Genomic DNA, 16,877 nt, shown 5'->3' with positions numbered 1-16,877 from the left:
TAATTGTGGGTTTTAACTGCCTTGAACAGAACCAGTCAGATTCAACCAAAAAAATAAATTGTAGCTGAACTAACCCCTGTTGGGTTTCTTTTGGCTATAACTGGAAATGCTACAAGATATTAAAGAGGTAGCTGTGACAGGTTTTAAAGAACTTGCCAGATGGCTGCTCTAAGTACCCTAAATTATTAAGACTGGATAAGTAAAATACTACATTTTCCAACAGCTTATGTCTTTTTATTTTCTTCCCCCTTAATTTAGGCTGTGCAGATTCCTCAGTTGCACTTTGTGTTTCCCCACACAGTAAAATGTGGTTGTTAGGAATTTCAGCATTACAGAGGACTACAGTACTGGGGAGAACATGAAATTTGAAGGAACAAAAGCTCATGTTGCTTTCTCATTGCATTAAATAAGCATGGCTTTAAAACTGAATGTGATGCTTAAGTAACTTCCTTTATGCAAAATTTATAAAAATGCATTTTTTTAGTGTGTCTCTTTTTCTGTTGAGATGTGAAATTTTTGTTTATTTAGAAAGATGATGGGAGGGGAGTCAGAAGAATTTGGGAGTTCTTAATTATGGACTGATCTGTGGCATTGTCCAGCAGAAAGTCCCTTGCAGGTTTTGAATTCAGACCAGTGTAGGTGGAAGTGAAGGAAATGCAGTTACAGATCTGTAATTTTCAGTTGCTGTGTGTTGGAATCTTCTTCTGAAGGCGTTCAGTCAAAACAGCTCTTGCTGGTGAGGCTTGAGGTTCCTGAGGAGCTGTTTCCATCTGTTGGTAAAACAGACAAGTTAAACTGAGACTGAGTTCAGATTTCTCCTGTCTACATTTTTCTGAAGTGAAATTCCAGTAGCTGATGTTCTAAACCTAGTTGGGAAAAAAGAATGAAAGGGAAGGCTAACTGCAGTTAGAGTATTTTTCATTATGTACTGTCTGGGGTCAGTAATTGAAGGGAAAGCCACTGTGGCCTTTTTAATTAATTTTTTGGGAAGAAATCTATTTTATTTTCATTAGAGACTTTTCAGAGCAAGTAACAATGAGGAGAGGTGAGGAAGTTTTCCTTAATGCTAGTGGGAAAAATGGAAGTACTTAGCTGTTACATTACTTGGATAATACCCTTGTAAAGTAGCCCAGGTGTTTTTAGGTGTAGAAGTGCCTCCAGTTTCTCCTTCCAAACCCATGTCTGGTTTCCTCTGACCTCTGACTTCCTGCCTTGCCAGAAACCTGCAGCTTCAGTCCTCAGTGGTGAGTGGAGAGGTGCTGCTCGGGCTCAGTTTCCAAGGGTTGCTCAGCCTTTCCCCAGCCCAGGAGAGGCTTTGCAGGGAGGCAGATGGGGATGTCAGGCATTCCTGGCTCTGCCCAGTCCACATGTTGGGCCTTGCTGAGCTGAAGGAATTCCTGGATGCTCACCCAGCCCAGTCCAGGCAGCGTGGGGAGGGAAGTGCTGGGCTGCAGGACAGCTTTCCCATCTGTCACTGCCTGGCCTCCTGCTGGGAAAGGGAGGCAGGATTTTCAAACTCTACATTTATTGCTTTGGCAAAGCTGGGCTGGCAGTGTTGGCTGTAATATATAGATCTTTGTTTATTATTCTGTCACGTGAATCATCTTAAAAATAAATGAGAACTAAATTTCGTTGTCTGTGCCTGGCAAACAAGGGAGAATTAGGTGACCCAGTTATGTCCATTTGCAGTGGGTTGGATGCAACAGGACAAGCTTGAAGCATTTAGTCTTTTAACACAGTTTAGTGAAGAATGCAATCATTTCTGACTAACACTGCAGCTTTTGAAATGCTCAGGTCAGTCTTTGTGAGGAAGGAATGGAAAACTGGCATTGGGAAGTAGATCCACTTTAGCTGCCAGAGGGAAGCACAGGCAGCCCAAGCTTTCCTGTTGGCTCTGCACATCTGCCTCACCCTTACCTGGAGAGACCAGTTCCAGATCTGATAGAACAGTGCATTCTCTGTGGCTTCACCAGCCTTTGGCCTCTCTTCCTGCAGTGCCAGCCATCCAGGACACGATTCCCAGAAATTCTCCCGAGATCCCATCACTTCTTTGCTGAGGCCAGGACGTATCAGTTGGGTTTTATGCTCAAAGCTTCCTAAAGAATGCAAAGCTTGAATGTAATTCATTCTCAAGTGGTTGGGAATGTCATTGGTATGGTCAGGGTGGAAATCTTGCAGCTGAAGAATGGCTTGACTTGAAAAAACTTTATACATAAAAAGGTTTTTCTGCTTAACAGCTCCAGACAAGCGTGCAGTTCTATGAATTTTACCTAGACCGTGTTCTAAAGCTGACTGGGAGTGAAGGTGTGCTGGGTTAAGGATCTTTCTGGGTTCAGCTGTGTATGTTCTATAATCTTTGCTTATTTGTTTTCACAGGGCAATTCCCTCATACATTTTTTCAGCTCCCATCACTGATCAGGACTGAACACGTGGATTATCTGATCTCCTGTGGTTTCTAGAAGCAGGTATGTTGGCACAGAAATCTGGTATTTTGTTGGTTGGGGATGGGGCAGTGGCCACTCATCCATGTGCCAGAAAGATTGATAGGGACAGGGAAATGCTGTTTAAGGAGCATTTCATAATGTGTAGCATATTAATGTAGCTTTCTGGAGAGAACAGAGTTGATAAGTACTTGGATAGGATTTTTCAGTCCTTCATTTGCAAATGTGGATCATGCTGTCTTCTGGGCATGGACCAGCTTTGTATGTGGGTTTGGAAATTTTCTCATGTAGCATATGCTGGGTGATGTTGTCATCCTAAACTGTGTCTTCTGAAGGCTTTATGTAAAAAGAAAACAGAGATATGTTCACAGTTCTCACGCTGGGGTCTCAGTGCTGTTTTAAAACCTTTGTCTTTCCCCTTTGATGTCATCGAAGGAAGAGCTGTGGTGGCAGGATAATTGTGTGGTGTAGGGAGAGCAGAATGCTGTTGCTCTGAAAACTTAATTTTACATCTCTGTACATATTTTTTGAGCTATATTGAATGCTTTTTTCCCCATGCTGCTTATTAATTATGTGAAACTCACTGAATGAGCTGGCTTTAGGATTTTTATCCTTTCTGTAAATAGGTGGCTTCATGGCAAACCCATCTTGGCTGAAGGTTGCTTTAGAAGAATCAGGCTTAGATAGGAATTCCCATCACCCATTTTTTTAAAAGTTTGAAAATTAATGAACAGCTAGGAGATAGTTATGGTGGAAAACAATGAGTAGTAACCAGACCATGTCTTGTGATATCTGATGTGCAGAGGAATGCTGAAGTGGTCTCTTCCCTGTTGGCATGGGGACAGCTGTGGCATTTTCTTGGTGCTTGTGGATGGTGCCACCTATTGATATCCCATCCATTTTGTTTAGTTTTTAAACAATTGCTGTCCTACTACATTTCAGCTTTAGTTGTAATGATTTTTCTTTTCTAAGTTGATTGTTTTCTAGTACAGCAGCTTCCCTTTCCAAGTACAGTATTTTTTTTAAGTATTTATTATATTAAGAACCAGTCACAACCTTTCAGCCTTAAACCTTTTTCAGACTTTTAACTGGGTGTCTTGATCAGTGTTTACTGTTTTATCAGTCTCTGCATGTGTATAACTTGATGCTCTTGCTCAATATCTTATTTTGTTCATTGCCTTACTATTGGCATCACTTGTTAGCACTCAGTAAATTGCACTGTGGAGTATATACCTTGTAGCATAATCCAATTTACTTACTTGAGTTGACACTACACAAAACTATGGGATTGTTTAATTGCCCCTTCAGAGAGCAGTTTGCTGGTTGTATAAAAAGCCCCAACAGTCATCACCTTGCACATGTACAGGCTGCAGGTTTCCAAGCAGAACCATCTATAGCAAAGCAGCTTCATGCAGATCTTCCCACTGAAACACGTTCAAGAAGGACTGGTGATGGATCTTTCTCACTTTTTACTGCTGTTATCTCCATGCTCAGTAATGTGGGTGGCAAAGCCTGTCCCAGCAGCTGCTGCTGGAGTTTGCATTACTTCTGACTCACTCAGGAGGGCCTATGTGTAATTTTAAACGGTTTCCACACCCAGATTACTTTCCCTTAAAAGTAATAATGAAAATGAAGTGAGAGGAGAGGTTGGTAATGACTGCAGGAAAACATTACTGGGAAAACTGTGTTTGAACCTGCTGGGATACAGCTTTCCCTATGCAAGCCTTGTGGAGTGTGTTCCCTTCATTACTGAGGTTCAGGAAACCACATTCATAGGCTGGTGTAGGACCAGACCCTGTTCTGGGAGTGAAAAGTGATTGAAGACCTGTTTTGGAGCCACTTCTCTGAGGTGTGTGGGGTGCAGGAGTGGCTGGGTCACACCTCCATCCACCCATGGGAGCATGGAATGGTTTTTTGGGTGGGAAGGGACCTCAGAGCCCACCCAGAGCCCCCCAGCCATGGCAGGGCCACCTCCCCCTGTCCCAGTGTCCAGCCTGGCCCTGGGCACTGCCAGGGATCCTGGGCAGCCCCAGCTGCTCAGGGCACCTGTGCCAGGGCCTCACAGGGAGGAATTTCTTCCCAACATCCAATCTAAACCCACTCTCCATGAGAGTGAAGCCATTGTCCCTTGCTGTCACTCCAGGCTCCTGTGAACAGTCCCTCTCCATCTCTCTGGTGTCAGGGGTTACATTTCTCCAGCACACAGCCCTGGGAAGGGGCTGGGTCAGTTTGTGACACTGCTGGAGCAGTGTGCTGTTTGAAACACCATTACTTTTTACATTTCAGGTTAAGGTTTTTACTATTGTTGACTTAATAAACATGATTCAGGATGGTTTTTAAGAGCAGCTGAAGAGAATGTTTGGTTTTTTGTCACGGCAAACACTCTGTTGTGGAACTTTAAGTAATTACCAGATACTCATATAATAAAGTATAATCATGCTTTGTGCTATAGAATTTGGATAGCACAGTCTATTTACTCTATAACATAATTATTTTTATTAAAATAAGAAGCAAAAGCTCAGCTTTTAAATGATACTCTTTCCCTGCTCCTCTTAGCTCTGCTTTCTCTCCAAAACCAATTCATTAATTTTAATAACTTTCAGTGTAATGCAATGGTCTTTTTATATGATACATAAAGGAAAAAAGAAAAAGCAGAGGAAGACTTAAGAGTTTAGATTTCACACAGCTTTTGTTTAGCCATTGCTGGCTTGATGGCTGTGCATTCTGCATCCTGTTTTCATTCTGCTGGTGCTTATTTATGGAAAAAACCCCAAACCACGGACTCTTCTGTCAGGGTGGTTCTTTCATCTAGTTCTTAGAATTCCTTTTCTGCTCTTGCAGTAACGTAACCACGGATAATGAGCTGTGGGGATGTGAACATGAGCCTCTGTGAATGTTTCACTTGCATATGTTAGGCCCAGTTCAGCTGCTCACATTTTTAAGGGTTTCTCTGGGGATGTGATTCCTTATTCTCCCAGGATATTCAGTGATCTGCCCACTGATGAAAAACAGGTATTTTGGAAATGAAACTTTCCTTCTGTTTCCTATTAGACCCCATTGCCTATTCTAGTTTGTCTTTTCCTGATTTTGTATCTCCAGGAAATCCAGGAGCTGGCAGGAGGGGAATGAACCGTGAGGGCGTCCCCGGGAAGAGTCCGGAGGAGATGTACATCCAGCAGAAAGTGAGAGTCCTGCTCATGCTCAGGAAGATGGGATCAAACGTAAGATGCACTTCAGAGCCCAACTTTTGTGGGGTTCCAGGCAACTTTGGACTAACTGGGGTAGTGCTTGTTGAGGTGGGCAGGTGATGGTCTGGTTTTAATGCTGAATTGTTTTGGCCATCCTGGATTTAAACACAATTAGTTGATATTTGTTAGATATGATGAGGCTTGTGATGCCTAGCATGTATAGATAAATGAGTTCAAGTTTTTCAATATTGGAAGAAGAGCCAGGTGAAGCAGCTGTTTGAAGGTGACACTGAAGCTGCCCACCAGTTCATGATGTCCCATTTGGTGCCGTGTCCTTGCTGGTGGTCGAGCTGCACAAATCAGGGGTGATGCAGGTGGTGAAGAGCATAGAGAGGGTGCTGTGGTGCCTCTCACTGGGAGCTGGTGCCTGCAGTCTGTTGGTTTTGTGCTGAGGCATCACCTCTGTGCCCACAGCTGACGGCCAGCGAGGAGGAGTTCCTGCGCACGTACGCGGGAGTGGTGAACAGCCAGCTGAGCCAGCTGCCCCAGCACTCCATCGACCAGGGTGAGTACTGCCCAGTGCCTCCCAGTGCCTCCCAGTGCCCCCCAGTGCCCCCTCTGCCCTGGAGCCGCTTGCCCTGGGCCAGCAGTGTCAGCAAACCCCACCTTTAGCTGCTGAGTGCCACCTGCTGAACGCCGTCCTGCCAGCCGGGATGTGCCGCTTCTGGTAATTCTTTGCAGAAGTCCTGGTAAACATCTGTGTGGAGCTGCTGTGAGTCCACTAATCAACCTGAATGTTTCTTTCTGGAGTCCTCTCCCTCTTCTGCACAGCCCTTGTGCCAGATCACGTTCATCAAGTGCAGTCTGGTATTGAAGGAACATTGTAAGACTCGTTCCATAAAGAACTGAGCAGGAATTCAGTACAGATCTGAGACATCTAGAAATCCATTACAAACACAGCCTGCACAAACTTGCTGCTGTGCTCATTCCTTGCATAGCTGGGGGCTGATGGAGGTGGATATACTTGAGGAATTCTGAGCCAAAATGCACAACTTTTCTGCCAGTCTAAAGTGAGAATTTTCTTGTTTCTTGTCAAAAACTTAACACATCCAGTTAAGAGAGACTTAGTTGCAGTTGGCATTTTTCCTATTATCCTTAACAGGTACATTTTTCATAGTGAAATCTATGCTGAATTACCTGCACTTTGGCAAAGAAAAGGTGATAAAATCAGGAGTCCAGCCAGGGGACACAGGTACTTCCTGCAGTGCTGCTGAAGCTGAAGTGTGCTCTACGGACAGAAGCAACTATAATTTATTGCTCAGGACTTTGATATTCTTAGAAATCTCTCCAGGTTTCTAACAGTCACTAATGATAATGCTCCTTGCTTGAAGCTGCCTGTGTCCTCTGCTGTGTCCTGGGGTCGGTGAGACAGGAATGGCTGAGTGTGAAATTCCTGGAAGTTGGGAATACCATGAGATAGGTGTGGGATGTGCCCCCCTAAGGGAGATCCCATCTCCACTAGATGGCATTGCCTTGTGCTGGAAAACCCCTGCAAGTCCACACACTCACTGTTCTGTTGCTCCAAGATTGCTCAAAGGAATTTTCTTCCCTACTCTTCTGTTTCCGCTGAATCTCCTCTGGAGGATTTTCTTTCCTTTATTCAGCTTGTCTTACAGAGCAACAAGAAGAGCTGTTATTTAGGGAGTAACTTACACCTGGTAGTGCTTCAGTGGATTTCACAATCTTTTGTTCCACAGAAGGACAGGTTGCTCTCAGCCTGACTTGTCCCTGATGTATCTTTAGAGCCATTTTCCTCCAGCAGGCACAAAAGAGACAAAGCTGACTTCACATCCCCATTTTGTTCCAAAAAACCAGAATGACGTTGTTGGCCTGAGCACCCTGAGAGCTTTGTTAGGGACCTGCAGGTTTCTGTGTGTCCCTTAAAATGCTGCAGGCTGGCTCCAGTTCCAGGAGGGCTGTTTTGTTTCACTGGAGCTTTCTTGACAGGAGTGTAGAGGGTGAAAAGTGTAGAATTCTGTCAGTGCACTCCAGTCTCTGTTGCATTTTTTGTGTGTGTCCATGGTCTGTGTGAGGCTGTGCCCCACAGCAGTTACCTGGGCAGGGCTGCTGAGCTTGTCCCTGCTGGGGTTTCTGCCACGAGCTGTGGGTGAACCCCTTGGTGTGACCACAGGGAGTCACTGCAGCCTCTGTGTCCTCGTCTCAGGGTGTGACAATGCACTCAAGGAAGGACTTTTTACTGTCCCTGCTGAATTCAGGCTTGTGCCATAAATCCTCCATGAGCCACTGGCAATACCAATGTCTGACATCTAAAGTTCCTCCATGAGACTCTGTTTGTTGTCTAAGGATCCAGCAATGGAAGTTAATTTGGATCAAGAAGCGTCTTAGAATATCTTTAATTTTTAATTAAGCCTGAAGGCTAAGACTCCCCTTCAGTCTATGATTATTTTTATTGGAAGAGGAGATAGGATAATTGAGTCTAATTGAGTCTAATATTAATGTCATGCTCACATTTTTTGTAACAATTTTATTTTTCAATCATTGTTAACACCTAAAAGTGCAAAATCCAGGGTGGTTTTCTTTCCTTGGGAGCTCTTTAGCTGACATCTGTGGAGTGTTTGTTGTTATGGCTCCAAGAATAACTGAGGAACCCTGAGGCAACTCAGTTCAACCAGTGTGTGTGTGCTGGAGAGGGGACGTTTTGGGATATTCACACATTGAAAATAATATTGAAAATGGAACTGTTTTGGGATATTCACACATCATCATCTTGCCTGCATTGCAGCAAGAGCTAAGGCAGCTCACTCTTGATGAAATTCAGGCTTTCTCACATATTTTTGAATACAAGCAAAATGTCTCTCAGGAAGTTCTAGGCACAGAAGCATCTCCTGCATAAGCCCCATGTTCCCTGTTCCCCAGCTCCCTGCATTTCCAAGGCTGGGCTGGCTCTGGGCTCGCTGCTCTGGCAGCTCTGGGAGTGGAAGCACGAGATGGGAATTGTGCTGAGACCTTGGTGATTGCAGCTCTGGTGTTCCTATAGCAACAGGAGTGTGCTGCTGGCTCCTGGAGGAAGCTGCTCCATGGGGAGGGCAAGGCTGAGATGCAAACACGTGCCTGGCTGGGTGAGACGTGTTCTCTGGGTGATGGGGCACCAAAACCAGCCCAGGCTGCTCGTGGGGCTCCAAGGGACCCTGCTCATCACCTGGCAGATGGTGATGGAGAATGGAGACAGAGCTCTGCTCAGTGCAGCTTTATCTTGCTGAACACAAGGCTTGTTTTAATGTGCTGCTGCTCTCAGCAGTGCATGGTGTATTTTTAGAATGCCAGACTAGGATGCTGGTACTGGGAATTTCAGGGAAGAGTTAATGCTTTAGAAGATTGTTGCTGGAAGGTGATTGAAGAAATGTATATATGCAAAGATCTTGTGTGAAGTGAAGAATTTCTTTTTTTAAGTTTGGCAGCTTTTAGAAATTCCCAACAGGCTAAACCTTCTGATCTCTAAATGCTTTTGGGGTTTAATTAATTCTGCAGGTGACTACAAGCAAATCAGGTGTACATATCAATTTATCATTCCAAGAGCACTTGGAAGCAGCAGCTGTTAGAGGTGTCAGCATCTTCTCTGGTGTTAAGGTGGTGTGGTTTTAATCCAGCCTGGACCCTGCTGGGTTCCTGTCCCTGTGGCCAGGGCCTTGCTGGGCACTGAGCTCAGGTCTGCAGCCTTCCCTGCCCTGCAGGAGAGCCACTTGACCTTCAGCTCATCTTGGCTTGCTGAGACTGAAGAACAAGTGGTATAAAAGAGCTCTGAATGCAGCAATTCAAACAATTGCAGTTGGAACAGAATCTCAGTGGGATTTTTTGGATGTTAGTGTGGTAAGATTGTCACTATTGCTTTCTAAGATAGGACATAAACCCACTTGTTAATTATTGTTAATTTCTGGGAAGAATGAGGGTGAGAAAGCATAAGGCAGAACCAATGAGAGAAGCATCTGAATGTCTAAAGGTTTGTGACAATTAATGCTTTGCTCATAAAAGATGGGGAATATTTCACTGGGTTTCTTGTAAGTATTTCAGGGTAGAAATGTGTGCCTGGAAAAAGGGCAGCTGTGGAGAGAGCAGCTGTTTGTGTGGATGCAGGTCAGGTAAAAGTGTGCCTTTGTCATTGTTCTATACATTAATAGCTGGAAGTGCAGAGCTCAGTGAAGGATAATGCTCAAAGCAGACGTGGTTCACCATCCATTGTCTCAGTCACGGGCTCTTGGCCATGTGCAGTTTAACTTTATAACCTGTGCTCTGCTTTTTGCATTATTTTACTTGATTAGTAAGAAAACATCCGTTGTGGGAGCCAAGTGGGCCTGCAGGAGCTGCTCTGTTCCCTGGTACTTGAGTCCCTGTTTCCCTTGAGCACACAGAGTGCCCAGCTCTGTTCTCTGGCTGTGCCTGTACACGGCCACTGGGGAAAGGCTTAATGAGCAGCCTCGTTAGCTTGGTTTCCTTCAGCTCTGGGTAGTTTGGGTTATAGGACAGGGCTGGAACAAAACCTGCTGTTATGCTGAGCAATGTGGAGGACAAGTGTCACCCAGGGTCTTTGCTGGGGGACACCTCCAGACGTGGCCACACGCTGGGCAGGAGCACGGAGCTGTGGGCTTCTCTGGGATCCTCCTTTCCTGGGAGGGCTGCAAGGAAACCTGCAAGAATTTTCTTCCTGTGTAGACACTGGAAAGGGCAGAGCCCAGGAAAGCAATCAGCGTCGTTCAGGAGTGCACTCACCCCTGTGCTGGGTGACAATGTGTGACTCTGTGGCTGCCAGGAGACTCCAGCTGCTCTGAAAGGGGAGCTGCAGCACCCAGTGCCAGAGGAGCTGCTGGAGCTGCCCTTGCCTCCTTCCTGCTGCAGCCTGCCCTTCTCCCTCTCCAGCACCAAAGGCTTTCTCACAATCCCTGCAAGTGAAATCCTTGTTTTTCTTTAGGGGCTGGTAGTTCTTGCGTCTTTTAAAACCAACAAGGCAGCTTGTTAATTCCGAGCTGGGTCCTGGTGCTATATATCATTTATGTTTTGATCAAGGAAGAAACACTTTGTGCAGGAGATGAAAAGGGAGATGGCTGCAGGGCTTCTGAATGCCGGCAAGAGGGTGCATCAGAGCAGTTTTTGATGTAGTTTTATATAAGATAAGGGCCCTACATATGAAAAACAAACTATTACTGCTTGGTCCTTAATATTTCCTCCTTTGAGTACATATAGCAAATAAATTGTGAAGTGTATAAAAGTAAGTGCAGTTACATTTCGTGAGCATTGATTTAGCTTTTAAGGAAAATTTAGCAAGGGGAATTTACAACCATTTTTGACCACTTTTCCTGCTATATTGCAACTGAAGAGCAGATTAGATAACTGAGAAATGGAATTCATGTAATGAGAACAGATGAGGCATTTTTATTAGTCCTCCTTTACCTTGCTTGCAGGTGTATTGACAGAAGTTGTTTGGGGCACAAAACTGAGATTTGCTTCTTGATATGCTTCATGTAAAAGACTGGAGGAATTTTACATGCTGGTGCTCCATCAGAGTTGAATTTGAACTTTGCAAAGCCCTGGAAGAGGATTACATGGAGCTGAGCAGTTACTGGGACAGGCAGTGGTGCTGCTTTTGGCATTCCATAGTTTGTAATTTGCTTTCTTGTTGGTTGTTTGGATGTGTAGAACATTTTGGGTACTGCATCTCTCCACTGCTCTTTAAGGGAGGTAATTATGGCACCGTTTTCCTGTGTCCATTGTTGTTGCAGGTGCTGAGGATGTTGTGATGGCATTTTCCAGATCAGAGACAGAAGACAGAAGACAGTAACCACAGGACACGTGAACAACACCGAACTGGGGAGGACAGTGAGATTCCTGAAGATAGAGGAGGATGGCTGAGCATTAATAAGTTCCTCTGCCCACCCTAATTGTTCCTTGGTGTTCCTTCTCCTCTGTAATGTTGTTTCCCTTTGCCCAACCCTCAGAATGCATCTCACAGCCGTCTATTCCTGGCAGATTTTGCAACTCAGCCGGGCTGTGTTCATTAAGGACAAACCTAAAGGTGTGGTTTTGGTTGGCTCAAAGGGACAGGCTGTGGTTGGATAAAGGAAGGCAATTTTTCAAACTTGACCAATGGAAACCTTTTATCTGACATTTTATTTTATATTTTAAACAAAGTCTCTTGACATCCTACTTTTAAAGAAGCTTTTCATGCTGTGGTGCTTATTTAGGTCAAACTTGTGAATTTGAAGAGGGTTTGATTTGGCTGCATAGAACTGGAAGCAACTTGTGATTGGGTGACAATGCAAAAGCTTTCCCTTCAGTTGGATTGCAGGTATTTTGCTGACTCCAACATTTTCGTTGCTGGAAGCTGATGTTTTTGGTGCATTGTTTATTTCTTTATACTTATTGACTTGGGGGGGAAAAGACAAATGTGCTTTGCAATATTTATTACATCTACACACATATAACGCTTGCTTTTGGGGGGTTGTTTTGGTTTTTTGATTGGCTTTGAAGTCATGGTTTGATTTCCTTTTGGCTGCAGTGTTTCTGATGCAATCAGTTTTTCCATACTCAGCTGCTCTCTGGCCTCCAGCTCTTTTGGGAGCATGTGTCAAAGCAGATTTGGTTCAGGAGGTGCACCTGGCCAGGCTGGAGGCCAGAGCTGCCCAGCCCTGGTGGCCACTGGGGGCTGTGCCCAGCACTCCTGCCTGCCCTGGGGCTTCTCTTGGCTTCCCCCAGAGGAGCTGGAGATGTTCTGCAGGAATTGCAGGAATGAGATCTGAGGCTGCCACATGAATTTGCCAAATTTGTATAGAGAATATGTGAACTTGTTTAAAATACTAGAGTTCCACTTTAACCCTTTGATTGCTGCACAAGACTAGCTCTCACATTAAGAACAATTAACGATCATTAAATTAAATCCAGCTTGCACTGGGCTTTAATAAACGGAAGTTTCTAGTCACTTGAAAAATTGTACATGGCTTCCCTCCTTGCAGCTGTTTGGTGATAGGGAAATTCCCTGGATCCTGGGCTGACAGCATGTTCTTGAGGCACTGTTCCAGGAGGCAGCAGTGCTGCATTAGGCTGAGTGTGCAGTGACACTCCCAGGTTTGCTCTCTGTAGCTGCAGGGTCCTTACACAGACCTTTACAGACTGAAAAAGCTGCAGTGGAATTCCCGAGGTGCACTGACTGTTCAGGAATCTGCACAGTCTCCAGCACTGCTGCCTAAAACCAAGCACTTCATTTTCTCTCACGTGTGCAGGTGCTTTTAACAAAACTTCTGGATTTTGCTGTGGGTTGCACTGACTTCGAGATGTTTCAGAATCTATTAAAGCTGAACCCAATTTACCTGTTCCTTGTTCTTTTGCCATGATTGTTAATTATTTACAGTAACAATTCTAGAGTCTAACTGTGAGAACATGACCATTTTCATGGCCAGAAATTCTGCTGACAGGATGCTGTTGTGGTCTCAAAACGGGGGAAGAGCTGGAGAGAAACCATGGACTGTCTGCAAAAGGAAGAATAGACTTGTGAGCACAAGGAAGAAATTACCTTGAGCAAATAAATACTGTGTAATGAGAGCAACTGTACATCTATTTATGAAAATGCTCCTTTGGATTCAGTTGCAGCTCTGTAAAGTTCTATGTGAAAGTAAATCTTTTACCCCGTTTTGTTGGGGCCAGATAAGTAATTTCTTTATTAAAATAAACCAGGAATGAGCCCAAAGGATTCTCTAGATTTTGACTTGGTTGCCTAAGAAGCACTTTAATGTGAATTTGGTGCAGAGGGGGAGCTCTCAGTGTTGCCTGGGGGGGCTCTGTGTGGCTCTGGCTGGAGGAAGGGGCTGCTCTGTGCTGGCATTCCTCCCTGGCTGTCCATGGCACTCCTCAGCAGCTGAAGCTTTTCAAGAGGAAAAGTGAACTGTTTATGTGATTTCATCTTTTCACTAAAAATTTAACACTTGAGGATGGGGGAAAATACAGTTTTTTAATAGCTACTCTTGTTTCATACTAATTTATTACACTGCTCAGCTGCCAAATGAAAAACACTTGGTTTCACCTTTGAGAAAGACACAGGACATCAGCACAGTGAACTTGTTTATTGTTTGTACAAATTTCTCTAGATTTGCTGTTGTGCTTTTGCCTTCTCAACTAAACCATTTCTAATAAAACCAGGAAATCAAATGTTTTAGAGGCCAGAGTTGAGCACAGATCTAATCTGAAATATGGTTGGAACTAGCAAAGGCTTTTTAGTCCAATTATCAGCCATATAGTGCTTAAGGCACTGAGAAGGGGAGTGTAAAAGCTTTAGAGGCATCTTCCAAGAAGAGCCCATGCTCTTTGGGTGGTCTTTTGGGGAGAAGTGTTCCTTTAGAGATTCAAAGCGTGCTGTTGTGCTTTCTCTGCTAAGCTGCTCATCTGCCTCTCATAAAACACTGTTTTGCAGAGCTTGAGGAGAAGATTGAGAGCTGAATCCCACCCCTCCCCTCTCCCCAGGTGGGCAGCAGGTGCTGCAGCTGTTGGAAGCTCATTGTGTCTGAGCATGGCCTGTTGTAAATGAAAATGGGGCTCCACCATTCACACAGGCCTTGAGTTTGATTCTCCCAGGTCCTACAATAAACCCTGCAGGAGCAGAACATGTGAGCTGGAGGCACAGCAACACTTTGGAAGGAGATGCTGCCTGAAAGAAGCTTGGATCACTAATTAAACTTAAAAAGCTCTTGAGGTTTTGGGGTTTTTTTGTTCCTATTCCTACCTAAGGTAAGCATTTACTAGAAGTTGTATCCTTCGTGGCCTGGTGAGAATTTCTAATGCTTGACCATTAAATCTGTTTCAGTTCCAGAAAGTCTATTTGCTAGTTCACCAGCAGCCTAAATAGTTCTGTTAAAGGCAGAAGATTTAATGGCCCATGAAGTAGAAAGACCCATCACCTTTAGCAGAGATTTCCTAAATGAGACATGGGGATCATATGTGGGATAAATTCTATGGCTGTTGAGTCCCTACCAGAATAGAAGGAACAGTGCCATGTCTGAAATTACCAGAGCTCTGCCCTGTTAAAGGGAAAAATAAAAGCTAGAAGTTAAAAGCTTTGAATTAAATGTATAAAATATGTTAGGAATTATTTTCTGAAATGCACTGAGTGCCCTGGCAGGGAGAGGAATATATGATTTGGATTATTTAAGATCAGTCCTTCAGCTTTCTTTTTGGTCCCTTGCCCCCTCAAGAAGTGTGGCAGAGCTGACAGCAGAAAAGGCTGCGGGGCACTGGGACCAGCAGAAACCAAGAGTGCAGGAAAAACAGTTTCTGGAAGTTTAAGGAATCTCGAGTTCTATTCAGTCTGCACAAAAGGAAGTCCTTAGTGGGGGTAGCATCTTTTCCTCACTGTTACCATCAGAAACAAAGTGTTCCAAAGCTTGGAGGTCAATAAAGGTGTTCAGGAAGCTGCAGTGAAGCTGCAGAACTGTTATTTTGGGTGTAAGAGAGGCAGGAGTAGTGAGGTGCTGCCTGGGTGGGATGTTTGCTGGGGGCAGTTGATTTTTAAGGTGCTGACAGATGTGGTAAATCCAGCCTGGGCACCCTGGGATGGACCCACGTGTCACTCACCCACGGAGGTGTGTGCTGGTGTGGGGCAGCAGCCACAGCAGGTAACAACTGTTTCAGTTTCTTTCAGGTGAAATGTGGGTTTTCCATCCTTAAATATCCTGACAGTAAAAGACCTGGATGGATTATTTCAATAAAGTTAGGCGGGTGTGAATTGCCTCACACAGAACCAGATTGAAAAGGTGTTAAAATGTCAGATTTCAGTGGTGGTGGGCAGGCACAGCACCAGTGAGTGATTGGTGGGCTGACTTTGGCAGCCTCAGGCCATCAGTGATTTGCATCCTGCAGTGTGTGCACCCTGTGTATGTGAGTTCTGGAGCAGTCAGGAAACGTGACTGGATTCCTCTGGAGGTTCCTCCAGACCTGCCTTAGACTCGCTGTATTTACAGACACTTTGCACTGCAGTTTCCCTTAAACCTCCTTGTTAGTGATGTTTTTTGGAGTTTTACAAGTACCAAAGTGCTCTGTAACAGGGAGGACCATTGTTGTTACTTCCCAAGGTAAGAGATTGGATCTGTTCCCTGCCAGACTGAGGCAGGTTCCCATCCAAAGACAGAAATCATCTCCTGCCTTCTGAGCTCTGCTTTCATTTGCTCTGCACCTGATTTGCCCTAAGCAGGATTCCTGCTGTATGTTGTAAACAACCTGGCTGATTTCCTTTGTAGCCTGAAGATCTTCAAATTGGGGATTGTTTATTTTGGAAAAGAGAAAAAAATATATTTTTGAAGCTTTATAACCTGGCCTGCTCACAAACTGCCTCGTGTGTCAGCATGAAGTGCTTCTATGCACAGAGCTTTTTGCTGCCTTGACATTTTCCAGGTTGGCTCTCCTTGGTCCTAAATGCTGCTCTGTGACCAGAGGCATGTGAAACTCAGAAAATAAACTTCCAGCCCTTATTTTACACTTGTGGCTCCAACCAGATGTGGACTGATGTCTCTGTGCTTTAGTTTTTCACCATCTGCTCTCTTCTGATGCAGCTCCAAGTGCAGCAATCCCAGAGGGGCAGGAGAGGATCCCGTCTGTGCCATGAAGTGCAGGGAGTTCCTCCATCCCTGGGGGCTGTGGGAGCTCGTGGTGCTGCTGGTGTGCACTGCTGTCATCATCTGCAGCTTCTGCCCTGGTCCGAGGGACGGGAAATCCCTGAACGGGATGGGAACGGGCAGGGAAATCCCTGAACGGGCAGGGAAATCCCTGAACGGGACGGGAACGGGCAGGGGAATCCCTGAACGGGACGGGAAATCCCTGAACGGGACGGGAACGGGCAGGGAAATCCTTGAACGGGCAGGGAAATCCCTGAACGGGACGGGAACGGGCAGGGAAATCCCTGAACGGGCAGGGAAATCCCTGAACGGGATGGGAACGGGCAGGGAAATCCCTGAACGGGACGGGAACGGGCAGGGGCAGCCGAGGGTTTGCCTTCAGCCTTTTGTCCTGTACATCAAGGGCCTGGAGCAGCAGAGAGAGAGTGTGGGAGTGAGTGTGAGTGTGTGCAGTGTGTGTGTGTGCACTGTGTGTGTGTGAGTGTGTGTGTGTGTGTGTGTGTGCACTGTGTGTGTGTGTGCACTGTTGTGTGTGCACTGTGTATGTGTGTGCACTGTGTGTGTGTGTGAGTGTGTGTGTG

The 16,877-nt window shown here is 45.2% G+C and overlaps 2 protein-coding genes across 3 annotated transcripts in view; both read left to right on the top strand.

Moving 5' to 3' along the window:
* LZIC (leucine zipper and CTNNBIP1 domain containing) overlaps positions 1-13,382 on the top strand; it is a 34,021-nt gene extending 20,639 nt beyond the window's left edge. For both annotated transcript variants that reach the window (XR_004500065.1, XR_004500066.1), the window contains 4 exons: positions 2,377-2,465; positions 5,541-5,662; positions 6,104-6,194; positions 11,422-13,382. The gene's annotated coding sequence lies outside the window, so the exon portion shown is untranslated. The remainder of the gene's footprint in view (positions 1-2,376; positions 2,466-5,540; positions 5,663-6,103; positions 6,195-11,421) is intronic.
* Positions 2,377-13,004, top strand: CTNNBIP1 (catenin beta interacting protein 1). Its single transcript, XM_033519337.1, has 4 exons — positions 2,377-2,465; positions 5,541-5,662; positions 6,104-6,194; positions 11,422-13,004. The coding sequence occupies exons 2-4, from the start codon at positions 5,567-5,569 to the stop codon at positions 11,478-11,480; spliced, it is 246 nt and encodes an 81-aa protein (XP_033375228.1). The 5' UTR covers positions 2,377-2,465; positions 5,541-5,566; the 3' UTR covers positions 11,481-13,004.
* Positions 13,383-16,877: the final 3,495 nt, after the last annotated feature.

The sequence above is a fragment of the Parus major genome, chromosome 21 (genome assembly GCF_001522545.3).
Source record: "Parus major isolate Abel chromosome 21, Parus_major1.1, whole genome shotgun sequence".
NCBI lineage: Eukaryota > Metazoa > Chordata > Aves > Passeriformes > Paridae > Parus > Parus major.
Note: the sequence above shows the minus strand (reverse complement) of the source record. Positions and strands in the feature narration are given on the sequence as shown.

Excerpts from the sequence above, each read along its gene's own strand:
- CTNNBIP1 (XM_033519337.1), top strand. The coding sequence starts at position 5,567 with ATGAACCGTGAGGGCGTCCCCGGGAAGAGTCCGGAGGAGATGTACATC. Across the intron at positions 5,663-6,103 it reads TCAGGAAGATGGGATCAAAC|CTGACGGCCAGCGAGGAGGA; the intron begins GTAAGATGCACT and ends CTGTGCCCACAG. Across the intron at positions 6,195-11,421 it reads CCAGCACTCCATCGACCAGG|GTGCTGAGGATGTTGTGATG; the intron begins GTGAGTACTGCC and ends TTGTTGTTGCAG.